Here is a 20172-nt window from a genome sequence, read left to right on the forward strand (position 1 = left end):
TGAACCAGCTTGCAGAGGGAGGGGCGAGCATTCACTGGAACAGCGCAGTGCTTTACTTCACTGAGACCTGAATGAACCAGCTTGCAGAGGGAGGGGAGGACAGTCACTGGAACAGCGCAGTGGTTTACTTCACTGAGACCTGAATGAACCAGCTTGCAGAGGGAGGGGAGGACAGTCACTGGAACAGCACAGTGCTTTCCTGTCCTGTGTGTGCAGGTGTGTGTATTATTTATATATCAACAACACAAGACTATAGAAAGAGACATCTTTATTTCAAAAGTATTACAATTTAACCCCAACCTCACAAATAAGTTAACACACACATTATACAAAGCAAGAGGCGTGGAAAACACACAAAGGAGTCGGTTTTTATATTTAAAATTAAAATTAAAATGGGGGGGGGGGGGGGGGGGGGACGACGGGACTTTTATTGTCAAAAAAAATATATATATATTTCTCCAAAAATACAACTGCAGTATCTTTATTAATATTACTATTAAAATAGTTTTAATGATCATTTAAAAAATAAAAAAAAACCACACACACACACACGATTAGGAATCTGGAATTCCGGAATTCTCCTGGCTTGTTCCGGATTCGGATTCATTCCTTGGATTCCGTTTTGATACAGCAACCTCAAAACTAAGTGATTGGAATTTTCCATTAGAAATTGCCTCTGATCAACCTACGAAAGGAATGGAGGGTGGGATGACGAAACTGTAGCCTGATGTCCGCCATTTTGGCTCAATCTGCTCTTCAGCTTAATCCACAATCCTAACCATGTTGGAGCCAAAATGGTGTCAGTTTCCTCTCCACCTGTATGATATAAACTCAGGTCTCCCTCCCACACCCTCTCGAGATTAGGGGTCCACGAAAGAGACCATGATGTATCTGGTGCCCTGCGTGGTGGGCAGGCCCTCGTGGTAATGCGTCAGGCGCCCAGGGTGCATGAAAGACCACCCTTTCCTGGGGGCTTCGACACTGCAGTTGTAGCGAAGGAATCGACAGCCACCCCCCTGGAGAGAAGCAGAGGAGGTCAGTCAGTAACACAGCATCCTTGTATTCTTCACCACCTTGTGGACACTAAATGCATTGCACACTGCTAAATATACAGCATGCAGTGCAAAATACATGTTTTTTTTTCTCTCAATTTTATTATTATTATTATTATTATTATTATTATTATTATTATTATTATTATTATTATTATTATTATTATTTCTTAGCAGACACCCTTATCCAGGGCGACTTACAACTGTTACAAGATATTACATTATTTCACATTATACAGATATCACATTATTTTACATACAATTACCAATTTATACAGTTGGGTTTTTACTGGAGCAATCTAGGTAAAGTACCTTGCTCAAGGGTACAACAGCAGTGTCCCCCACCTGGGATTGAACCTCCGGTCAAGAGTCCAGAGCCCTAACCACTACTCCACACTGCTTTATATTCAAAATGCAGAGGTGTTTTCACCCAGGCAGGTATATAAAGGAGATCGATGACACATCTGGAGCTGTTGTGCTAGATTTGCACACTGCTGTCCATACCCAGACTGAACCTGGCAGACAATGCAGCCTTTTAGAACCGGAACTCAGAACCTCAGAACTGTCTCCGTGTTCTTAGAACACGCCTCTGCGAGTCACTCAGGTTTTGATGCAGGCAGGTATAGACAGGTCACTTGATCAAAGCATCTGCTAAATGATAATGATAATAATGACGGCTGCTCTGACCTGGTAGTCTTGTCCTTTGCTGTTGAGAGCCACGTTGATGGTGAACGTGGAGGAATCATGGTGGGGGCGGAGAGAAGGCTGTTCGTTTGGACGGTACCGAACCACAAAGTTCATTACAGCTTGGGCCTGAGAGAGAGAGAGAGAGAGACAGAGAGAGAGAGAGAGAGAGAGAGAGAGAGAGAGAGAGAGAGAGAGACATAATAAAAAATGCTAACTTTCTAATTCTATGCAATGAGTTGCACCCAGTCCTGGGGTTCAGATCTCCCCTCAATGAAGTCTGTTATTATTATTAATATTGAAATGATCAGGAGCCAGGAGTTTGAGCAGGGTTACAAACTCACACTAGCCCTGCTGCTGCTGCTACACCCAGTCCTGGGGTTCAGCGCTCCCCTCAATGAAGTCTGTTATTATTATTAATATTGAAATGATCAGGAGCCAGGAGTTTGAGCAGGGTTACAAACTCAATATTTTGTTTAATCCCCACCTTGGGATAGTATCCTGGGTAGAGTTTCTCCGTGACGGGAACGATGTAGTCCTTCAGGAATTTCAGCCATTCCTTTTCGAAGCTGATCTGGTTCATGTGGATATCGACGGTGGGAACGTTCTCATAACCCCCCGATAAACGCTCGTCCTGTCGGGGGGGGGGGGCGGGGACAGGAGGAAGGAGAGTTTGAAGCGGGGAACATCAGAATGAATCAATTAAAAAAATGAGCAGAAATCAAAATGACTGTAAAACAACCAGGTCTGTTTATGAAGATATGTACCAACGGGGACCCCTGCGCTCCCCTGACTGTGTGACTCCCCCCTGCACACCACGCGGCCGTGCCTTTACCAGGGGAGACCCTCGGGGACCCCTGCGCTCCCCTGACTGTGTGACTCCCCCCTGCACACCACGCGGCTGTGCCTTTCCCAGGGGAGACCCTCGGGGATCCCTGCGCTCCTCTGACTGTGTGACTCCCCCCTGCACACCACGCGGCCGTGCCTTTACCAGGGGAGACCCTCGGGGACCCCTGCGCTCCCCTGACTGTGTGACTCCCCCCTGCACACCACGCGGCCGTGCCTTTACCAGGGGAGACAAACCAGAGCTGGAAATGAGACTCCCGTTGCAGAGCAGTTTGATCCATTCCTGGTTTCGCTGTGAGTTTAATAATAAGACACACCTGAGCTTGTTACCTAGACACACTGTGGGGCTGATCAAGCTGGTAGGAATAAAGCCTGGACTGGGTGACACTGCTGTGCAACAGGAGTCTTATTTCCATCCCCTGTACAGACAGGATGCTCAAACCGGAAGAGATGAATTAATTGGAAGAGAACCGTGTGTTTGCCTCCTGACCACTGGCCGAAATTTTCCATTTCTTCCACGAGCTCGTCGCACATCCTATCAGAGAAAGCAGGGAACCAGTATACATCTGGGCAGGGCTGTGAGGAGACAGGGAGACAGGGGGACAGGGAGGGACAGTTCTCATTAAAGCAAAGCACACATCATCTTTGTTTGTTCATTCATGAGCCAATGCATAGGTGCAGAAATGACATTAGACAACAGTCAATTTACATGGAGACGCCTCTCTGTGCTTTACAATGCTTCCCTATGCTTTACCAGACCTCTCTGTGCTTTACAATGCTTCCCTATGCTTTACCAGACCTCTCTGTGCTTTACAATGCTCCCCTATGCTTTACCAGACCTCTCTGTGCTTTACAATGCTTCCCTATGCTTTACCAGACCTCTCTGTGCTTTACAATGCTTCCCTATGCTTTACCAGACCTCTCTGTGCTTTACAATGCTTCCCTATGCTTTACCAGACCTCTCTGTGCTTTACAATGCTCCCCTATGCTTTACCAGACCTCTCTGTGCTTTACAATGCTTCCCTATGCTTTACCACACCTCTCTGTGCTTTACAATGCTTCCCTATGCTTTACCAGACCTCTCTGTGCTTTACAATGCTTCCCTATGCTTTACCAGACCTCTCTGTGCTTTACAATGCTCCCCTATGCTTTACCAGACCTCTCTGTGCTTTACAATGCTTCCCTATGCTTTACCAGACCTCTCTGTGCTTTACAATGCTTCCCTATGCTTCACCAGACCTCTCTGTGCTTTACAATGCTTCACCATGCTGTCATTGTGCTTTATTACACTTTGCTGTGCTTTCACGGTGGTAAACCTATCCTGATCAACCTGTCTTACCTGGTCCACTGTACCGTCTTCCTCGAATATTTTTGAATAGTTTTCGTGGATGTATTTCTCCTTCCAGTCCTGCAATAAAATAAATATAAAACTAATCAAAAACCACAATTTGGGCCTCTCTTCATATTTTTATGATGTAGCGTTTGTCATTGAATTTACACTGAAGACCCTGAGAAAGACTTCTAGTGGAAACGTTAGTCATTGAATTCACACTGAAGACACTGAGAAAGACTTCTAGTGGAAACGTTAGCCGTTGAATTTATAGCCGCAGTTCCTCTACTCACCAACGGGTTCTCGAAGATCTGCCACATGTCGCTATGGAGACGGCTCGTGTTGTAATTGGCTGTGGAGACCAGCCTGCCAAACTCATCCCTGTTAGTGAGGAACATGAAGACTCCCTGCTCCCTCACGTTCCTGCAGAACACCATGTCGGGGTCCATGCCCTCCTGGGTGAACATGTCTCTCTGGGCCAGCTCCCTGCGCAGGGTGCGCCCCTTCACCAGGTACACCTGCGTGATGTAGGGCACGTTCCACACACCCCTGAGGACACAGCGCGGGACATTTCCAATTGATTTATTTAGCAGACACGGTTACAATGCAAGCTTCATATTGAAACACAGTGTAGTTTACAGCAAGTGCAAATAATAATACTACTGGAATCCAATATGAACTAGGATGCTGTGTATAATAATAACACTACTAGAATCCAATATGAACTAGGATGCTATGTATAATAATAACACTACTAGAATCCAATATGAACTAGGATGCTGAGTATAATAATAACACTACTAGAATCCAATATGAACTAGGATGCTGTGTATAATAATAACACTACTAGAATCCAATATGAACTAGGATGCTGTGTATAATAATAACACTACTAGAATCCAATATGAACTAGGATGCTGTGTATAATAATAACACTACTAGAATCCAATATGAACTAGGATGCTCTGTATAATAATAACACTACTAGAATCCAATATGAACTAGGATGCTCTGTATAATAATAACACTACTAGAATCCAATATGAACTAGGATGCTCTGTATAATAATAACACTACTAGAATCCAATATGAACTAGGATGCTCTGTATAATAATAACACTACTAGAATCCAATATGAACTAGGATGCTCTGTATAATAATAACACTACTAGAATCCAATATGAACTAGGATGCTATGTATAATAATAACACTACTAGAAACCAATATGAACTAGGATGCTGTGTATAATAATAACACTACTAGAATCCAATATGAACTAGGATGCTGAGTATAATAATAACACTACTAGAATCCAATATGAACTAGGATGCTGAGTATAATAATAACACTACTAGAATACAATATGAACTAGGATGCTATGTATAATAATAACACTACTAGAATCCAATATGAACTAGGATGCTATGTATAATAATAACACTACTAGAATCCAATATGAACTAGGATGCTGTGTATAATAATAACACTACTAGAATCCAATATGAACTAGGATGCTCTGTATAATAATAACACTACTAGAATCCAATATGAACTAGGATGCTCTGTATAATAATAACACTACTAGAATCCAATATGAACTAGGATGCTCTGTATAATAATAACACTACTAGAATCCAATATGAACTAGGATGCTCTGTATAATAATAACACTACTAGAATCCAATATGAACTAGGATGCTGTGTATAATAATAACACTACTAGAATCCAATATGAACTAGGATGCTGTGTATAATAATAACACTACTAGAATCCAATATGAACTAGGATGCTCTGTATAATAATAACACTACTAGAATCCAATATGAACTAGGATGCTCTGTATAATAATAACACTACTAGAATCCAATATGAACTAGGATGCTATGTATAATAATAACACTACTAGAATCCAATATGAACTAGGATGCTATGTATAATAATAACACTACTAGAATCCAATATGAACTAGGATGCTCTGTACAATAATAACACTACTAGAATCCAATATGAACTAGGATGCTGTGTATAATAATAACACTACTAGAATCCAATATGAACTAGGATGCTCTGTATAATAATAACACTACTAGAATCCAATATGAAGTAGGATGCTCTGTATAATAATAACACTACTAGAATACAATATGAACTAGGATGCTCTGTATAATAATAACACTACTAGAATACAATATGAACTAGGATGCTATGTATAATAATAACACTGCTAGAATCCAATATGAACTAGGATGCTATGTATAATAATAACACTACTAGAATACAATATGAACTAGGATGCTGTGTATAATAATAACACTACTAGAATCCAATATGAACTAGGATGCTCTGTATAATAATAACACTACTAGAATCCAATATGAACTAGGATGCTCTGTATAATAATAACACTACTAGAATCCAATATGAACTAGGATGCTCTGTATAATAATAACACTACTAGAATCCAATATGAACTAGGATGCTCTGTATAATAATAACACTACTAGAATCCAATATGAACTAGGATGCTCTGTATAATAATAACACTACTAGAATCCAATATGAACTAGGATGCTCTGTATAATAATAACACTACTAGAATCCAATATGAACTAGGATGCTATGTATAATAATAACACTACTAGAAACCAATATGAACTAGGATGCTGTGTATAATAATAACACTACTAGAATCCAATATGAACTAGGATGCTGAGTATAATAATAACACTACTAGAATACAATATGAACTAGGATGCTATGTATAATAATAACACTACTAGAATCCAATATGAACTAGGATGCTATGTATAATAATAACACTACTAGAATCCAATATGAACTAGGATGCTGTGTATAATAATAACACTACTAGAATCCAATATGAACTAGGATGCTCTGTATAATAATAACACTACTAGAATCCAATATGAACTAGGATGCTCTGTATAATAATAACACTACTAGAATCCAATATGAACTAGGATGCTGTGTATAATAATAACACTACTAGAATACAATATGAACTAGGATGCTCTGTATAATAATAACACTACTAGAATACAATATGAACTAGGATGCTCTGTATAATAATAACACACTAGAATCCAATATGAACTAGGATGCTATGTATAATAATAACACTACTAGAATCCAATATGAACTAGGATGCTCTGTATAATAATAACACTACTAGAATCCAATATGAACTAGGATGCTCTGTATAATAATAACACTACTAGAATACAATATGAACTAGGATGCTATGTATAAAAATAACACTACTAGAATCCAATATGAACTAGGATGCTGTGTATAATAATAACACTACTAGAATCCAATATGAACTAGGATGCTATGTATAATAATAACACTACTAGAATCCAATATGAACTAGGATGCTCTGTATAATAATAACACTACTAGAATCCAATATGAACTAGGATGCTCTGTATAATAATAACACTACTAGAATCCAATATGAACTAGGATGCTCTGTATAATAATAACACTACTAGAATCCAATATGAACTAGGATGCTCTGTATAATAATAACACTACTAGAATCCAATATGAACTAGGATGCTCTGTATAATAATAACACTACTAGAATCCAATATGAACTAGGATGCTCTGTATAATAATAACACTACTAGAATCCAATATGAACTAGGATGCTCTGTATAATAATAACACTACTAGAATCCAATATGAACTAGGATGCTCTGTATAATAATAACACTACTAGAATCCAATATGAACTAGGATGCTCTGTATAATAATAACACTACTAGAATCCAATATGAACTAGGATGCTATGTATAATAATAACACTACTAGAATCCAATATGAACTAGGATGCTGTGTATAATAATAACACTACTAGAATCCAATATGAACTAGGATGCTCTGTATAATAATAACACTACTAGAATCCAATATGAACTAGGATGCTGTGTATAATAATAACACTACTAGAATCCAATATGAACTATGATGCTATGTATAATAATAACACTACTAGAATCCAATATGAACTATGATGCTATGTATAATAATAACACTACTAGAATCCAATATGAACTAGGATGCTGTGTATAATAATAACACTACTAGAATCCAATATGAACTAGGATGCTATGTATAATAATAACACTACTAGAATCCAATATGAACTAGGATGCTATGTATAATAATAACACTACTAGAATACAATATGAACTAGGATGCTATGTATAATAATAACACTACTAGAATCCAATATGAATGCAACATGTTAGGATTATAAGTTTTATCTAGCAATAGTGCATCAGCTGAGGATCCAGTAACGTGGAGCTGAGGTCAGTCCAGTCCACCCTAGCCTGGTTCAGAAGCGAGTTTTGGGGTACCCGGGCAGGGTTCGGAAGTGATTTTTGGGGGTACTCACACTCTCTTGCCCTGCACCACGTCGATGTAATCCTCTGATCGGGAGTAGTACCCCTCAGGGCTGAGCGCGCCCCAGAAATTAGACCAGAGCTTCCCAGAGCGAGACATCATGGGAGCAATCACAGACCTGAGAGAGAGAGAGAGACAGAGACAGAGAGAGAGAGAGAGAGAGAGAGAGAGGGGGGAGAGAGAGAGACAGAGAGACAGAGAGAGGGGAGAGAGAGAGAGAGAGAGAGAGAAAGAGAGAGAGAGAGAGAGAGAGAGAGAGAGAGAGAGAGACAGACAGACAGACAGGGAGAAGGAGAGGGAGGTAGAGAGATAAAGATAGATGGGGAGAGAAGGAGAGGAGGAACATTTGGGAACATGAAAAGCTGTTCTGAACCTTCAAGAGAAATAATGTCTTTTTGTAGTGAAGCGACTACAGGGATGGAAATGAGATTCCCATTGCACAGCAGTGTGATCCATTCCTGGTTTCACTGGGAGTTTAATAATCAGATACACCTGTTCTTGTTACCTAGACACACTAGGGGCTGACCAAGCTGGTAGGAAAACCTGGAATGGGTGACACTGCTGTGCAACAGGAGTCTTATCTCCATCCCTGGACTAGAGCATTAAATTCCTTTGAAGCACTTGGAATTGATTAAAAAAAAATAGAACAGGAATTTGAATAGAAAAACAGGATCTGACCCCAAAACCGTGGATGTAACCCGAACTGGTTTTGTCCTTTTTTAAATTGCCTCCCCGCGGTGGGGAGTCCTCTACAGCCCCTGGACCAAGACACCCCTCCCGTCCTCACTTGTTCTCTTCGATCAGGATCTTCAGGCTCTCTGGGTTGATCAGCGCCACGTCTGCGTCGATGCTGAGGTAGTAATCACACTGCGGGTCCTGACGACAGGAGTCCCTGCGGGTCAGGGGAGACAGGAGAGGCTTCAACAGCAGCCTGTCTGTCTCTGTGTGTGTGTGTGTGTGTGTGTGTGTGTCGTTTCAGACAGACTCCACTGCTTCATCGCTTCAGAGCTTAAACGCAACGCGACGCGAGGAGACAGGGCTGGAAAACGGTTACACTTCAACGAAGACTGCATTCTCAACCCCCCCACTCTCCCTCCCTCTCTCCCCCCCCAATCCACATCATTCTCCCCCCCCCCCCCAATCCTCCCCTCTCCCCTCTCCCCTCTCCCCTCTCACATGCCCATGTTCCTGGCCTTGCCGTGCTTCAGATTCTCCTCCGGTCCGATCAGTTTGGTTTTGTGAAACTTGTCCTTGTGTTTTTCCCAGAAGGCCTGAATGTGCTTCTCGTGATAAACTTCCTAGAGGGGGGGAAAAAACAGGGGAATAAAAAATCAACCAGAAACACAGTGGAGACAAAATCAAAACACACGCACGCACAAACTCACACACACACACACACACACACACACACACACACACACGCACGCACACGGGAGCCCAAGAGTCTTCTTTCTATCTTTGCTCTACATGCACCCCACTTGGCGTGACCGTGACTGTGTTGGCGTGACCGTGTTCTGTGGTGGCGTGACCGTGTTGGCGTGACCGTGTTCTGTGCTGGCGTGACCGTGTTGGCGTGACCGTGTTCTGTGCTGGCGTGACCGTGTTGGCGTGACCGTGTTGGCGTGACCGTGTTCTGTGCTGGCGTGACCGTGTTCTGTGCTGGTGTGACCGTGTTGGCGTGATCCTGTTCTGTGCTGGCGTGTTGGTGTGAGCGTGCTGCACTCACGTTGTTGTGGATGAACAGGCTGATCTTGTCGCTCGGGTAGTCCATGGTTACCAGCCTCTCCAGGAACTCTGGGAAGAAGGGTGTGGGCTGCTCGATGAACACACCGATCCAAACCTGCGGGAGCTCCTCGTCCTGCGAGAGAAACGCCCCGTCAATACCACCGATACACCCCCATCAATACCACCGATACACCCCCATCAATACCACCGATACACCCCCATCAATACCACCGATACACCCCCGTCAATACCACCGATACACCCCCGTCAATACCACCGATACACCCCCACAATACCACCGATACACCCCCGTCAATACCACCGATACCACTGATCCACCCCCCCATCAATACCACTGATCCACCCCCATCAATACCACCTATACACCCCCCCATCAATACCACTGATCCACCCCCCCCATCAATACCACTGATACACCCCCCCCATCAATACCACTGACACACACACACACACACACACACACACACGCACACCTGGAGCTGCGTGAGGTCCAGCAGGTCATCATTGCAGATCTCACAGCCCCCCTCGTGAGTCCAGGCAGACGGTACGTAGTTCCCCAGGTAGTTCAACTGGAGCTGCAAAAAACATTTCCCATATTATTATTATTATAATTATTTATTTCTTAGCAGACGCCCTTATCCAGGGCAACTTACAATTGTTACAAGATATCACATTATTTTTACATACAATTACCCATTTATACAGTTGGGTTTTTACTGGAGCAATCTAGGTAAAGTACCTTGCTCAAGGGTACAGCAGCAGTGTCCCCACCTGGGATTGAACCCACGACCCTCCGGTCAAGAGTCCAGAGCCCTAACCACTAGTCCACACTGCTGCCCATATACTTTGTATTAATGTTTCAGTGCATAGCTCTCTGGGCTTCACCACCCTTGCCTGCGCTTTGCCATGCTTTCACTGTGCTGTATCACACGCTGCTGAGAAAACAGGCATGCTGTTACCTTGGTGGGGCCGTTTCCGTGGATGACGACAGGAAGCGTGTCATAGGCCACGTTTCTGGCTCGGACACGCCCCTTCTCGAACTTCAGCACCACCTCCTCTGGAAGAGGAGAGAGAGAGAGAGAGAGAGAAAAAACTGTCAGTCTGCCAGAACGCTCAGTCTTACGAGAGAACAAGCAGACAGGGTGAAGAACCTGTTTAAATTTTCTATCAGTTAATAGAGGGGATCGTATCTCACAGGACGAGGGGGTCTATCAGTTAATAGAGGGGATCGTATCTCACAGGACGGGGGGTCTATCAGTTAATAGAGGGGATCGTATCTCACAGGACGGGGGGGTCTATCAGTTAATAGAGGGGATCGTATCTCACAGGACGGGGGGTCTATCAGTTAATAGAGGGGATCGTATCTCACAGGACGGGGGGGTCCATCGGTTAATAGAGGGGATCGTATCTCACAGGACGGGGGGGTCTATCGGTTAATAGAGGGCATCGTATCTCACAGGACGGGGGGGTCTATCAGTTAATAGAGGGGATCGTATCTCACAGGACGGGGGGGTCCATCAGTTAATAGAGGGGATCGTATCTCACAGGATGGGGTAGGATAGGTTATAATGTCATGCTGTCGCACGCAGTCAATATATTTTGAAAAAGGTTATTTCACACTCACCCACAGCGCCGTTGAGATTCTGAAATATCTTTGACTTGTGGTCTAGTGTCATGTTGTATTTTTCCTGAAAATCACAAACATATTTTAAATGAGAATTTAAGTGGTAGTACTAGTATATATCTGTATATATCTATAGCTATAGATAGATCGATCTACTAAATGAATACACATATATAAATTCACAACGTTATTTAAAAGGATGGCATTTGTTTTCAATTATAACTGATGTTGCTGCTGTACAGATTTCTTGAACAAAGCAGAAAGGAGCAGAGAAAAAAGGGAGACATTAGTGAGCTGCTACACACACACACAAAAAAACTAAGAGACGTGTCCAGCGGTCAGTGTCCGGAGTGCTCACCCGCTGGACCTGGTCCAGGTAGATGTTGGTGTAGAACAGCTGGTCATCATCATCATCACGGAATGACCATGACTGAACCAGCCGGCTGAGGTCAGTCGCATAGCCAATGAACCCTGGAGAGGAGAGGAGAGGAGAGGGGAGAGGGGAGAGAGGAGGAGGAGAGGAGAGGGGAGGAGAGGGGGAGGAGAGGGGGAGGAGAGGGGAGGGGAGGAGGGAGGAGGGGAGAGGAGAGAGGAAGGGAGGAGAGGAGGAGAGGGGGGGAGGAGAGGAGGAGGAGAGGAGGGGAGGAGAGAGGAGGGGAGAGGGGAGATAAGGAAGAGGGGAGGGGAGGGGAGAAGAGAGGAGAGGGGAGGGGGGGGAAAGGAGAGGGGAGGGGAGGGGAGAGGGGAGGAGAAGGGAGAGGAGAGGGGAAAGAAGAGGGGAGGGGAGGGGAGAGGGGAGGAGAAGGGAGAGGAGAGGGGAAAGGAGGAGAGGAGAGAGGAGAGAAAAAAGAGGAGAGGAGTGACACTGTAGACTACAGCTCTGGCCAAAAGTTTAGCATCACCTACAATTTTTTAAGATTAAAACATAAAGTGTATCATTCAGATATCTTATTTTACATCACGTAATCTAAAAGAAACTACAAAATGATATCGCTTAAAAAAAAAAAAAAAAAAAAGTCTACCGGAAGGAAGCCATAATAAGATTTTAAAATGTCAATTTTTTTTTTTTTTTTTTTGGTCAGGTTTTTCGTGAAGTCTATAAAAAACTACAAAGCGCTGGTGTGTGATTCAATATGTTAACAAGGTAACATTATCCAGCAAGTTGCATTCGACTTCATGAAGATCAGTTCATTCTATGGGGGGGGGGGGGGGCGGGGGTGCAACACTTTTGGTCACAGCGAGAAATTATAAATGTAGCTGCTCCTAACAGGTTCATTAAAAAAAAAACACACCACACCACGCACTAAAATCTACATCCAAGAGCCGATTTCTGTGGAGAGCTCAGCCGGTGAAACTCGCTACTTTTCACAGTGAATTAAGCATCATTTTAAAGTGACAAAACGTTATCCCAAAGCAGGACGAGGGCGTTGGTGTGCCCGGGACCGCGCCCCTTACCTCCGGAGTTGAGGTACCGCTTGCCGTTGTAAACGGGGGGGTATTTGGACGCAAGCTTCTGGTCCGGCCAGCAGAACCCTTCGGCCGAGAAAACCACCCGGTGATTGAAGCGCTGAAACTTCAACAGCAGCTCCCGAGGGCTGCTAGCAAAGATGACATCGTAGCTGTGAAACAGAGAGAGAGAGAGAGAGAGAGAGAGAAAGAGAGAAAGAAAGATTATTATATACAGCTATGGCCAAAATGTTTGTATTGTCCTATAGAATGAACTAATCTGACCTCTCTGTGCTTTACAATGCTTCCCTATGCTTTACCACACCTCTCTGTGCTTTACAATGCTTCCCTATGCTTTACCAGACCTCTCTGTGCTTTACAATGCTTCCCTATGCTTTACCACACCTCTCTGTGCTTTACAATGCTTCCCTATGCTTTACCAGACCTCTCTGTGCTTTACAATGCTTCCCTATGCTTTACCAGACCTCTCTGTGCTTTACAATGCTTCCCTATGCTTTACCAGACCTCCCTGTGCTTTACAATGCTTCCCTGTGCTTTACCACACCTCTCTGTGCTTTACAATGCTTCCCTATGCTTTGTTACACTTTGCTGTGCTTTTAACTCTGGTGAAACTTAATAAGGAATCATAAAATGTAAGAAAACACCTAAAAAAAAAAAAAAGTCATTTGAAGCTGTCGAGTTACAGCACGTAACCTCAACTCCATCTCAGCAGACAAAGCTACCCAGATGAACTAAGAGACTCACACAAAGAGCTTTTCTGATACATGTCGGTCGGGCCTCACTTTCCCAGGCAGGGATGGCATGGATTTCTGTAATAAGAGCCCCAGAGTAATTGAAACCAGCGTGGGCCATTGAGACTGTGGAGACCTCTGCGAGAGATTTTAAAATCAGCCTTTTAAATCTCACACAGGAGCCAGCACAGCCTGGGGTAACAGTGACTGCCCTGGGTCTGTCACAGGGGAGGAAAGGGGAGTTCTGGCAGGACAAACACGACCCAATTTGGGGGACAGATTTTCAGATCTTTTCGTCCCATTCTTTGATCATCATCTCCAGGGATGGAAATAAGACTCCCGCTGCACAGCAGTGTGATCCAGTCCTGGTTTCACTGGGAGTTTAATAATAAGACACACCTGAGCTTGTTAGCTAGACACACTGGAGGCTGATCAAGCTGGTAGTAAAACCTGGACTGGGTGACACTGCTATGGAACAGGAGTCTTATTTATAAAAAATTAAAAATAAATAAATAAACAGAGTTACTAGGAGTTGAAGAATGGAGGAAACACCCAAATATGGCCCAATTTTTTTTTTTAAGAAAGAAAGAAAGACAGACAAAAAGAAAAGGACTGAGAAATAAAGGGAGAGAAAAGCCAAGAAAAAAAGACAGTAAAGAAAAAGAGACAGATTGAAAGAAAGAAAAAAAACACAGAGCGGGCGGGCGAGCGAGCGGGCGGGCGAGCGGGCGGGCGAGCGAGCGGGCGGGCGAGCGAGTGGGCGAGGGTTTACCTGTCTACAAACATCACCACCAGCTCATCCCTCTCAGCGTGCTGCTCCATCTCCTCCTTCAGCCACCTCACCTTCTGACCGCCCCCGACAGTGCGAGCCACGTCCCCACCCTTCCAGTCCTCCCCCAGGCCCAGGACCTGCGGACACAGACATGACAGCACTGCAGCCGGGGGGGGGGGGCAACGTCATACCGACAACACAGCGAAACGCTGGCCAGCTGCCTCTTTGAGCTCAGATTAGATTAGAGAGAGAGAGAGAGAGAGAGAGACAACACATCGAAACGCTGGCCAGATGCCTCTTTGAGCTCAGATTAGATTAGAGAGAGAGAGAGAGAGAGACAACACTTCGAAACGCTGGCCAGATGCCTCTTTCACCTCAGATTAGATTAGAGAGAGATAGAGATAGAGAGAGAGAGAGAGAGAGAGAGATAAAGAGATAGAGAGATAGAGAGAGATAGATAAATATATAAATATGATCCTGGCTTCTGGTTGACTACAAAGCGCTGGTGTGTGATTCAATATGTTAACGTAGCATTAATCAGCAGGTTTCATTCGACTTTATGAAGCAGAATTAGTCCAATCTATAGGGTGGCGTTGTAAAACATTTAGCCATAGCTGTACATGATGTATCATAATAGAGGTCTGTATCGTCTGTCATACAAGACCACAGCATAAAGAACTACAGCTCCCAGCATCCCTCACCACTGCTGTGGGAGCAGAGGCATGCTGGGAGCTGTAGTCATAGCCAGCAAAATTAGTTCATTCTATAGGGTGAAGCAACACTTTTGGCCAGAGCTGTACATAATGTATAGTAATAGAGGTCTGTATCGTTTGTCACACAAGACCACAACATAAAGAACTACAGCTCCCAGCATCCCTCACCACTGCTGCGGGAGCAGAGGCATGCTGGGAGCTCTAGACAAATCCAGCCCCAACCCGATACACGGTACAGGTCCCAATAAAAAAAAAAGTGAGGAGCTACAATTGTTTCTGTCTCGGAGTTACCTTGACTGTGTAGTTAAACTGCCTGGCTGTTCTCATGAAGCGCTTGAACCCGTCCGTCTCTCTCGTAGCTGCCGTTATAACCAGCAGGTTCTCTGCAACACACACAATGAAAACGAGGCATTCGTATCGTAAGAGATCAAGCCTGCTGCTACACGGTAGTTTGTCATTTTAACCCCTGAAGGGTTACAAACTCACACTAGCCCTGCTGCTGCTGCTGCTGCTGCACCCAGTCCTGGGGTTCAGAGCTCCCCTCGATGAAGTCTGTTATTATTATTATTATTAATATTGAAATGATCAGGAGCCAGGAGTTTGAGCAGGGTTACAAACTCACACTAGCCCTGCTGCTGCTGCTGCTGCACCCAGTCCTGGGGTTCAGAGCTCCCCTCAATGAAGTCTGTTGTTATTATTATTATTATTATTATTATTATTATTATTATTATTATTATTATTATTATTGAAATGATCAGGAGCCAGGAGTTTGAGCAGGGTTACAAACTCACACTAGCCCTGCTGCTGCTGCTGCACCCAGTCCTGGGGTTCAGAGCTCCCCTCAATGAAGTCTGTTATTATTATTAATATTGAAATGATCAGGAGCCAGGAGTTTGAGCAGGGTTACAAACTCACACTAGCCCTGCTGCTGCTGCTGCTGCTGCACCCAGTCCTGGGGTGCAGAGCTCCCCTCAATAAAGTCTGTTATTATTATTAATATTGAAATGATCAGGAGCCAGGAGTTTGAGCAGGGTTACAAACTCACACTAGCCCTGCTGCTGCTGCTGCTGCACCCAGTCCTGGGGTTCAGAGCTCCCCTCAATGAAGTCTGTTATTATTATTAATATTGAAATGATCAGGAGCCAGGAGTTTGAGCAGGGTTACAAACTCACACTAGCCCTGCTGCTGCTGCTGCTGCTGCACCCAGTCCTGGGGTTCAGAGCTCCCCTCAATGAAGACTGTTATTATTATTAATATTGAAATGATCAGGAGCCAGGAGTTTGAGCAGGGTTACAAACTCACACTAGTCCTGCTGCTGCTGCTGCTGCACCCAGTCCTGGGGTTCAGAGCTCCCCTCAATGAAGTCTGTTATTATTATTAATATTGAAATGATCAGGAGCCAGGAGTTTGAGCAGGGTTACAAACTCACACTAGCCCTGCTGCTGCTGCTGCTGCTGCTGCACCCAGTCCTGGGGTTCAGAGCTCCCCTCAATGAAGTCTGTTATTATTATTAATATTGAAATGATCAGGAGCCAGGAGTTTGAGCAGGGTTACAAACTCACACTAGCCCTGCTGCTGCTGCTGCTGCTGCTGCTGCACCCAGTCCTGGGGTTCAGAGCTCCCCTCAATGAAGTCTGTTATTATTATTAATATTGAAATGATCAGGAGCCAGGAGTTTGAGCAGGGTTACAAACTCACACTAGCCCTGCAGCTGCTGCTGCACCCAGTCCTGGGGTTCAGAGCTCCCCTCAATGAAGTCTGTTATTATTATTAATATTGAAATGATCAGGAGCCAGGAGTTTGAGCAGGGTTACAAACTCACACTAGCCCTGCTGCTGCTGCTGCTGCTGCACCCAGTCCTGGGGTTCAGAGCTCCCCTCAATGAAGTCTGTTATTTGCTGATAACCCCTCCCCCTCCCCCTCCCCCTACCGGAATTCCTGACCGCATGGGATTCCAAAAAGGAACACACATGTCCATTCATAAAACTGCTCGGTCTTAAAGCAACAGCAAGTTAAAACGACATGACTGAGAAGTTTAACACCGAGATATCCCTATTGACAGGACAGGACAGCAACCTTGTGTTCCTTTAGATGCAAACCTGCAGGCATCGTGGTGTTGATAAGGGCATCGCAACGTGGCTGAGACCCCTTTAAAATACATTTACTGAGGGAGGAACCATTTTTGTTCGCGATTACAGTATATATCAACGAACGGCCCATGGAATTAAATCCCTTTCAATACAGATTCGGTCCATCTGGGGTCGCCGTTAGGTGGTGGAGGGGACGGGGGGGGGGGCGCATCATTTTGGTAGTACGCATTCTCTCAGGACTGTACCGTGTGGGTTTTTAAATGGGAGTGGGTTACTGTGACGTAGGCATCGATACTGCCTTACTGGAAAGTCCTACTCGTCTTTATTAAAGGAGATTCTAGAAAGAAAAAAGTCTAGGGCGGAAGCGAATTCAACTGTGTTATTTGACACGGAGCTGTATTTTGTATTTTTAAATGGATTTTCTTACATTATTTTAACTTTACAACTTACTAAAAGTTATTATTATTATTATTATTATTATTATTATTATTATTATTATTAACTATGAATAGCGCTGATAAAGTCGCGGTTTGGTGTAGTTTGCTGCTTAACAGTATCATTTATTAATGTCTTTAAAAAAAGATTTTTAAAAAGGATCAACACAAATATTTAATTCCATTTTCGGGTTAAGATTGCTCACTGCGACGAGTATCGTCCGGTTTTTTTTTTTTCCTTTAAAATTGAAAATACTAGGCTAACTGAAAAAATAAATTCGTTTTTATTATGATTATTATTAAATTAAACTCTTATTTGTCGACATTATGAATGGAAAGTTGTTTAAAAATGCAAGCTGAAGGCAAAATAGTTTTAAAAAAACAAAAACCGCACTCATATGACAGCGCGGAAGGACACAGAACTTTCTATATGAATGCTTGCCCGGGGGTGACTCCGCCATCAATCACACGAGACGTGCTTTATTTAATTTGGCCGCTGTCCAGTACATAACTGCTTGTGCCGCCTTTAAAACGCGGATCAAATCACAGTTCTGCATGAGTAGTTTCAACAAATGCTTCCCTATATCGCACACATAATAAATTTAAAAAACCATTTAAACATGGTCTTCAACGCTTTGCCGCTAAGATATAGCACTGAGAAATTGCAATACATTTTAAAACTTAACAACACTGCAGAAATGCTTCAAATCCGTTCTGTACGAACTACACAGTTATTCGGATACCAGAGTACTACCAATTACACACCATCCGAATTCCAATAATACACCCATACTAATAACTCACATTACTAGACTGGTAGTATTGCGTATAACAACCAGGGCGTGTTATAATTTAATATTGAACCAACTTCCATTTGCACTACTAATATTTTTTTCTCAATGAATTATTTAACGAAACCAACTTGTCAGAACTTAGCTGTACTGTGCAGTAAAGCCCTATACTGTCGTGTAAACATTAAAACGACACGTAACACTGTACCCCCCTGCGCCGCGTCTGTACCCCGAATCTCATCTTCTAAAAACTATATATATATTACCTGAAGGTATGGATTTACGGTCTGCAGCTTTCACTGATGTTATCGCCCCCAAAAATATTGCACAGACCAGGAATTTCATTGCAACATCCATTGCTCCGCTGCTCATCCGGCGATACTGTTGCAAATTCCTCGCAGAAAACGGAAACGGAGAAAAATGATTGACAGGTAACTTTTTTTTGTCAGTACACGCATGCCCGGCCACGTCCCCTGTTTTCTGAGGCCGGCCAATCAAAACTAGGTGATTTGTGACCGGCAGCGCTGCGGTCCATTCAGAATGCGGGGAATGGAACGCGCCGCAGCCTATCAGAGAAGGGCTGAGGTGGGGGGGGCACAGTTCCTTCATATCAGCTGCGATGGAAAGTTCTTGAAAAATAAGGTTTCTAGTGTTAGGGAATTTGGGAGAGAGGTGCCACGTCTTAAAGAATTTCAGGGAATTTGGGGGGGGGACGACAGCTAGCCTATATTTAGAAATCTCGTGAACATTACTAAACAGTAATAAATTCATTCATAAATAAATAAATAATAATTAAAAAAAAAAAAACACCAACGTACAAGAATCTTTTTTTTTTTGTGGTTGCTTTAAAAAAATGAATAAATAATAATAATAATAATAATAATAATAATAATAATAATAATAATAATAATAATACAATTCTTACAAAATATCACAATGCAAAATATCACATTGTAAAATATCACATTACAGATAAGAGCAGTTATAAAGAAAATAAGATATAATTCAAATAAAAGCTAAATAAGAATGTAGTAAATAATTTTATTATGTTGTTGTTTACAGAAAATATATAGTAGGCTGGCCTAGCCATATATATAAGAACATAAGAACATAAGAAAGTTTCCAAACGGGAGGAGGCCCCATTCATCCCATCTTGCTCGTTTGGTTGTTAGTAGCTTATTGATCCCAGAATCTCATCAAGCAGCTTCTTGAAGGATCCCAGGGTGTCAGCTTCAACAACATTACTGGGGAGTTGGTTCCAGACCCTCACAATTCTCTGTGTAAAAAAGTGCCTCCTATTTTCTGTTCTGAATGCCCCTTTATCTAATTTGTGACCCCAGGTCCTTGTTTCTTTTTTTCAGGTCAAAAATGTCCCCTGGGTGGACATTGTCTATACCGCTCATACATCATCGTGTGTGTCTAGAATAGAGAATATTATAAACACATCAACACAACGGGA

General features: G+C 43.2%; 1 protein-coding gene across 1 annotated transcript; it reads right to left on the reverse strand.

Annotated features, from left to right (window-relative positions):
* Nucleotides 1–403: 403 nt before the first annotated feature.
* plod3 (procollagen-lysine, 2-oxoglutarate 5-dioxygenase 3) lies at nucleotides 404–19134 on the reverse strand. Its single transcript, XM_059019012.1, has 18 exons — nucleotides 18980–19134; nucleotides 15690–15781; nucleotides 14686–14822; nucleotides 13171–13334; nucleotides 12074–12186; nucleotides 11716–11779; nucleotides 11051–11148; nucleotides 10565–10666; nucleotides 10072–10203; nucleotides 9522–9643; nucleotides 9133–9237; nucleotides 8338–8463; nucleotides 4206–4461; nucleotides 3922–3990; nucleotides 3054–3158; nucleotides 2224–2370; nucleotides 1740–1865; nucleotides 404–1016 (listed from the first exon to the last, which is right to left on the reverse strand). The coding sequence occupies exons 1-18, from the start codon at nucleotides 19083–19085 to the stop codon at nucleotides 861–863; spliced, it is 2220 nt and encodes a 739-aa protein (XP_058874995.1). The 5' UTR covers nucleotides 19086–19134; the 3' UTR covers nucleotides 404–860.
* Between the last annotated feature and the right edge of the window lie 1038 nt (nucleotides 19135–20172).

Source organism: Acipenser ruthenus, unplaced genomic scaffold (genome assembly GCF_902713425.1).
Source record: "Acipenser ruthenus unplaced genomic scaffold, fAciRut3.2 maternal haplotype, whole genome shotgun sequence".
Taxonomy (NCBI): domain Eukaryota; kingdom Metazoa; phylum Chordata; class Actinopteri; order Acipenseriformes; family Acipenseridae; genus Acipenser; species Acipenser ruthenus.

What these genes read in the sequence shown, in the direction of transcription:
- plod3 (XM_059019012.1), bottom strand. Translation starts at nt 19,085, where the DNA reads ATGAGCAGCGGAGCAATGGATGTTGCAATGAAATTCCTGGTCTGTGCA. An exon ending in ATCCTGATCGAAGAGAACAA is followed by an intron (nt 8,464 to 9,132) that starts GTGAGGACGGGA and finishes TCTCTCTCTCAG; the next exon opens with GTCTGTGATTGCTCCCATGA. An exon ending in AGATCTTCGAGAACCCGTTG is followed by an intron (nt 3,991 to 4,205) that starts GTGAGTAGAGGA and finishes ATTTTATTGCAG; the next exon opens with GACTGGAAGGAGAAATACAT.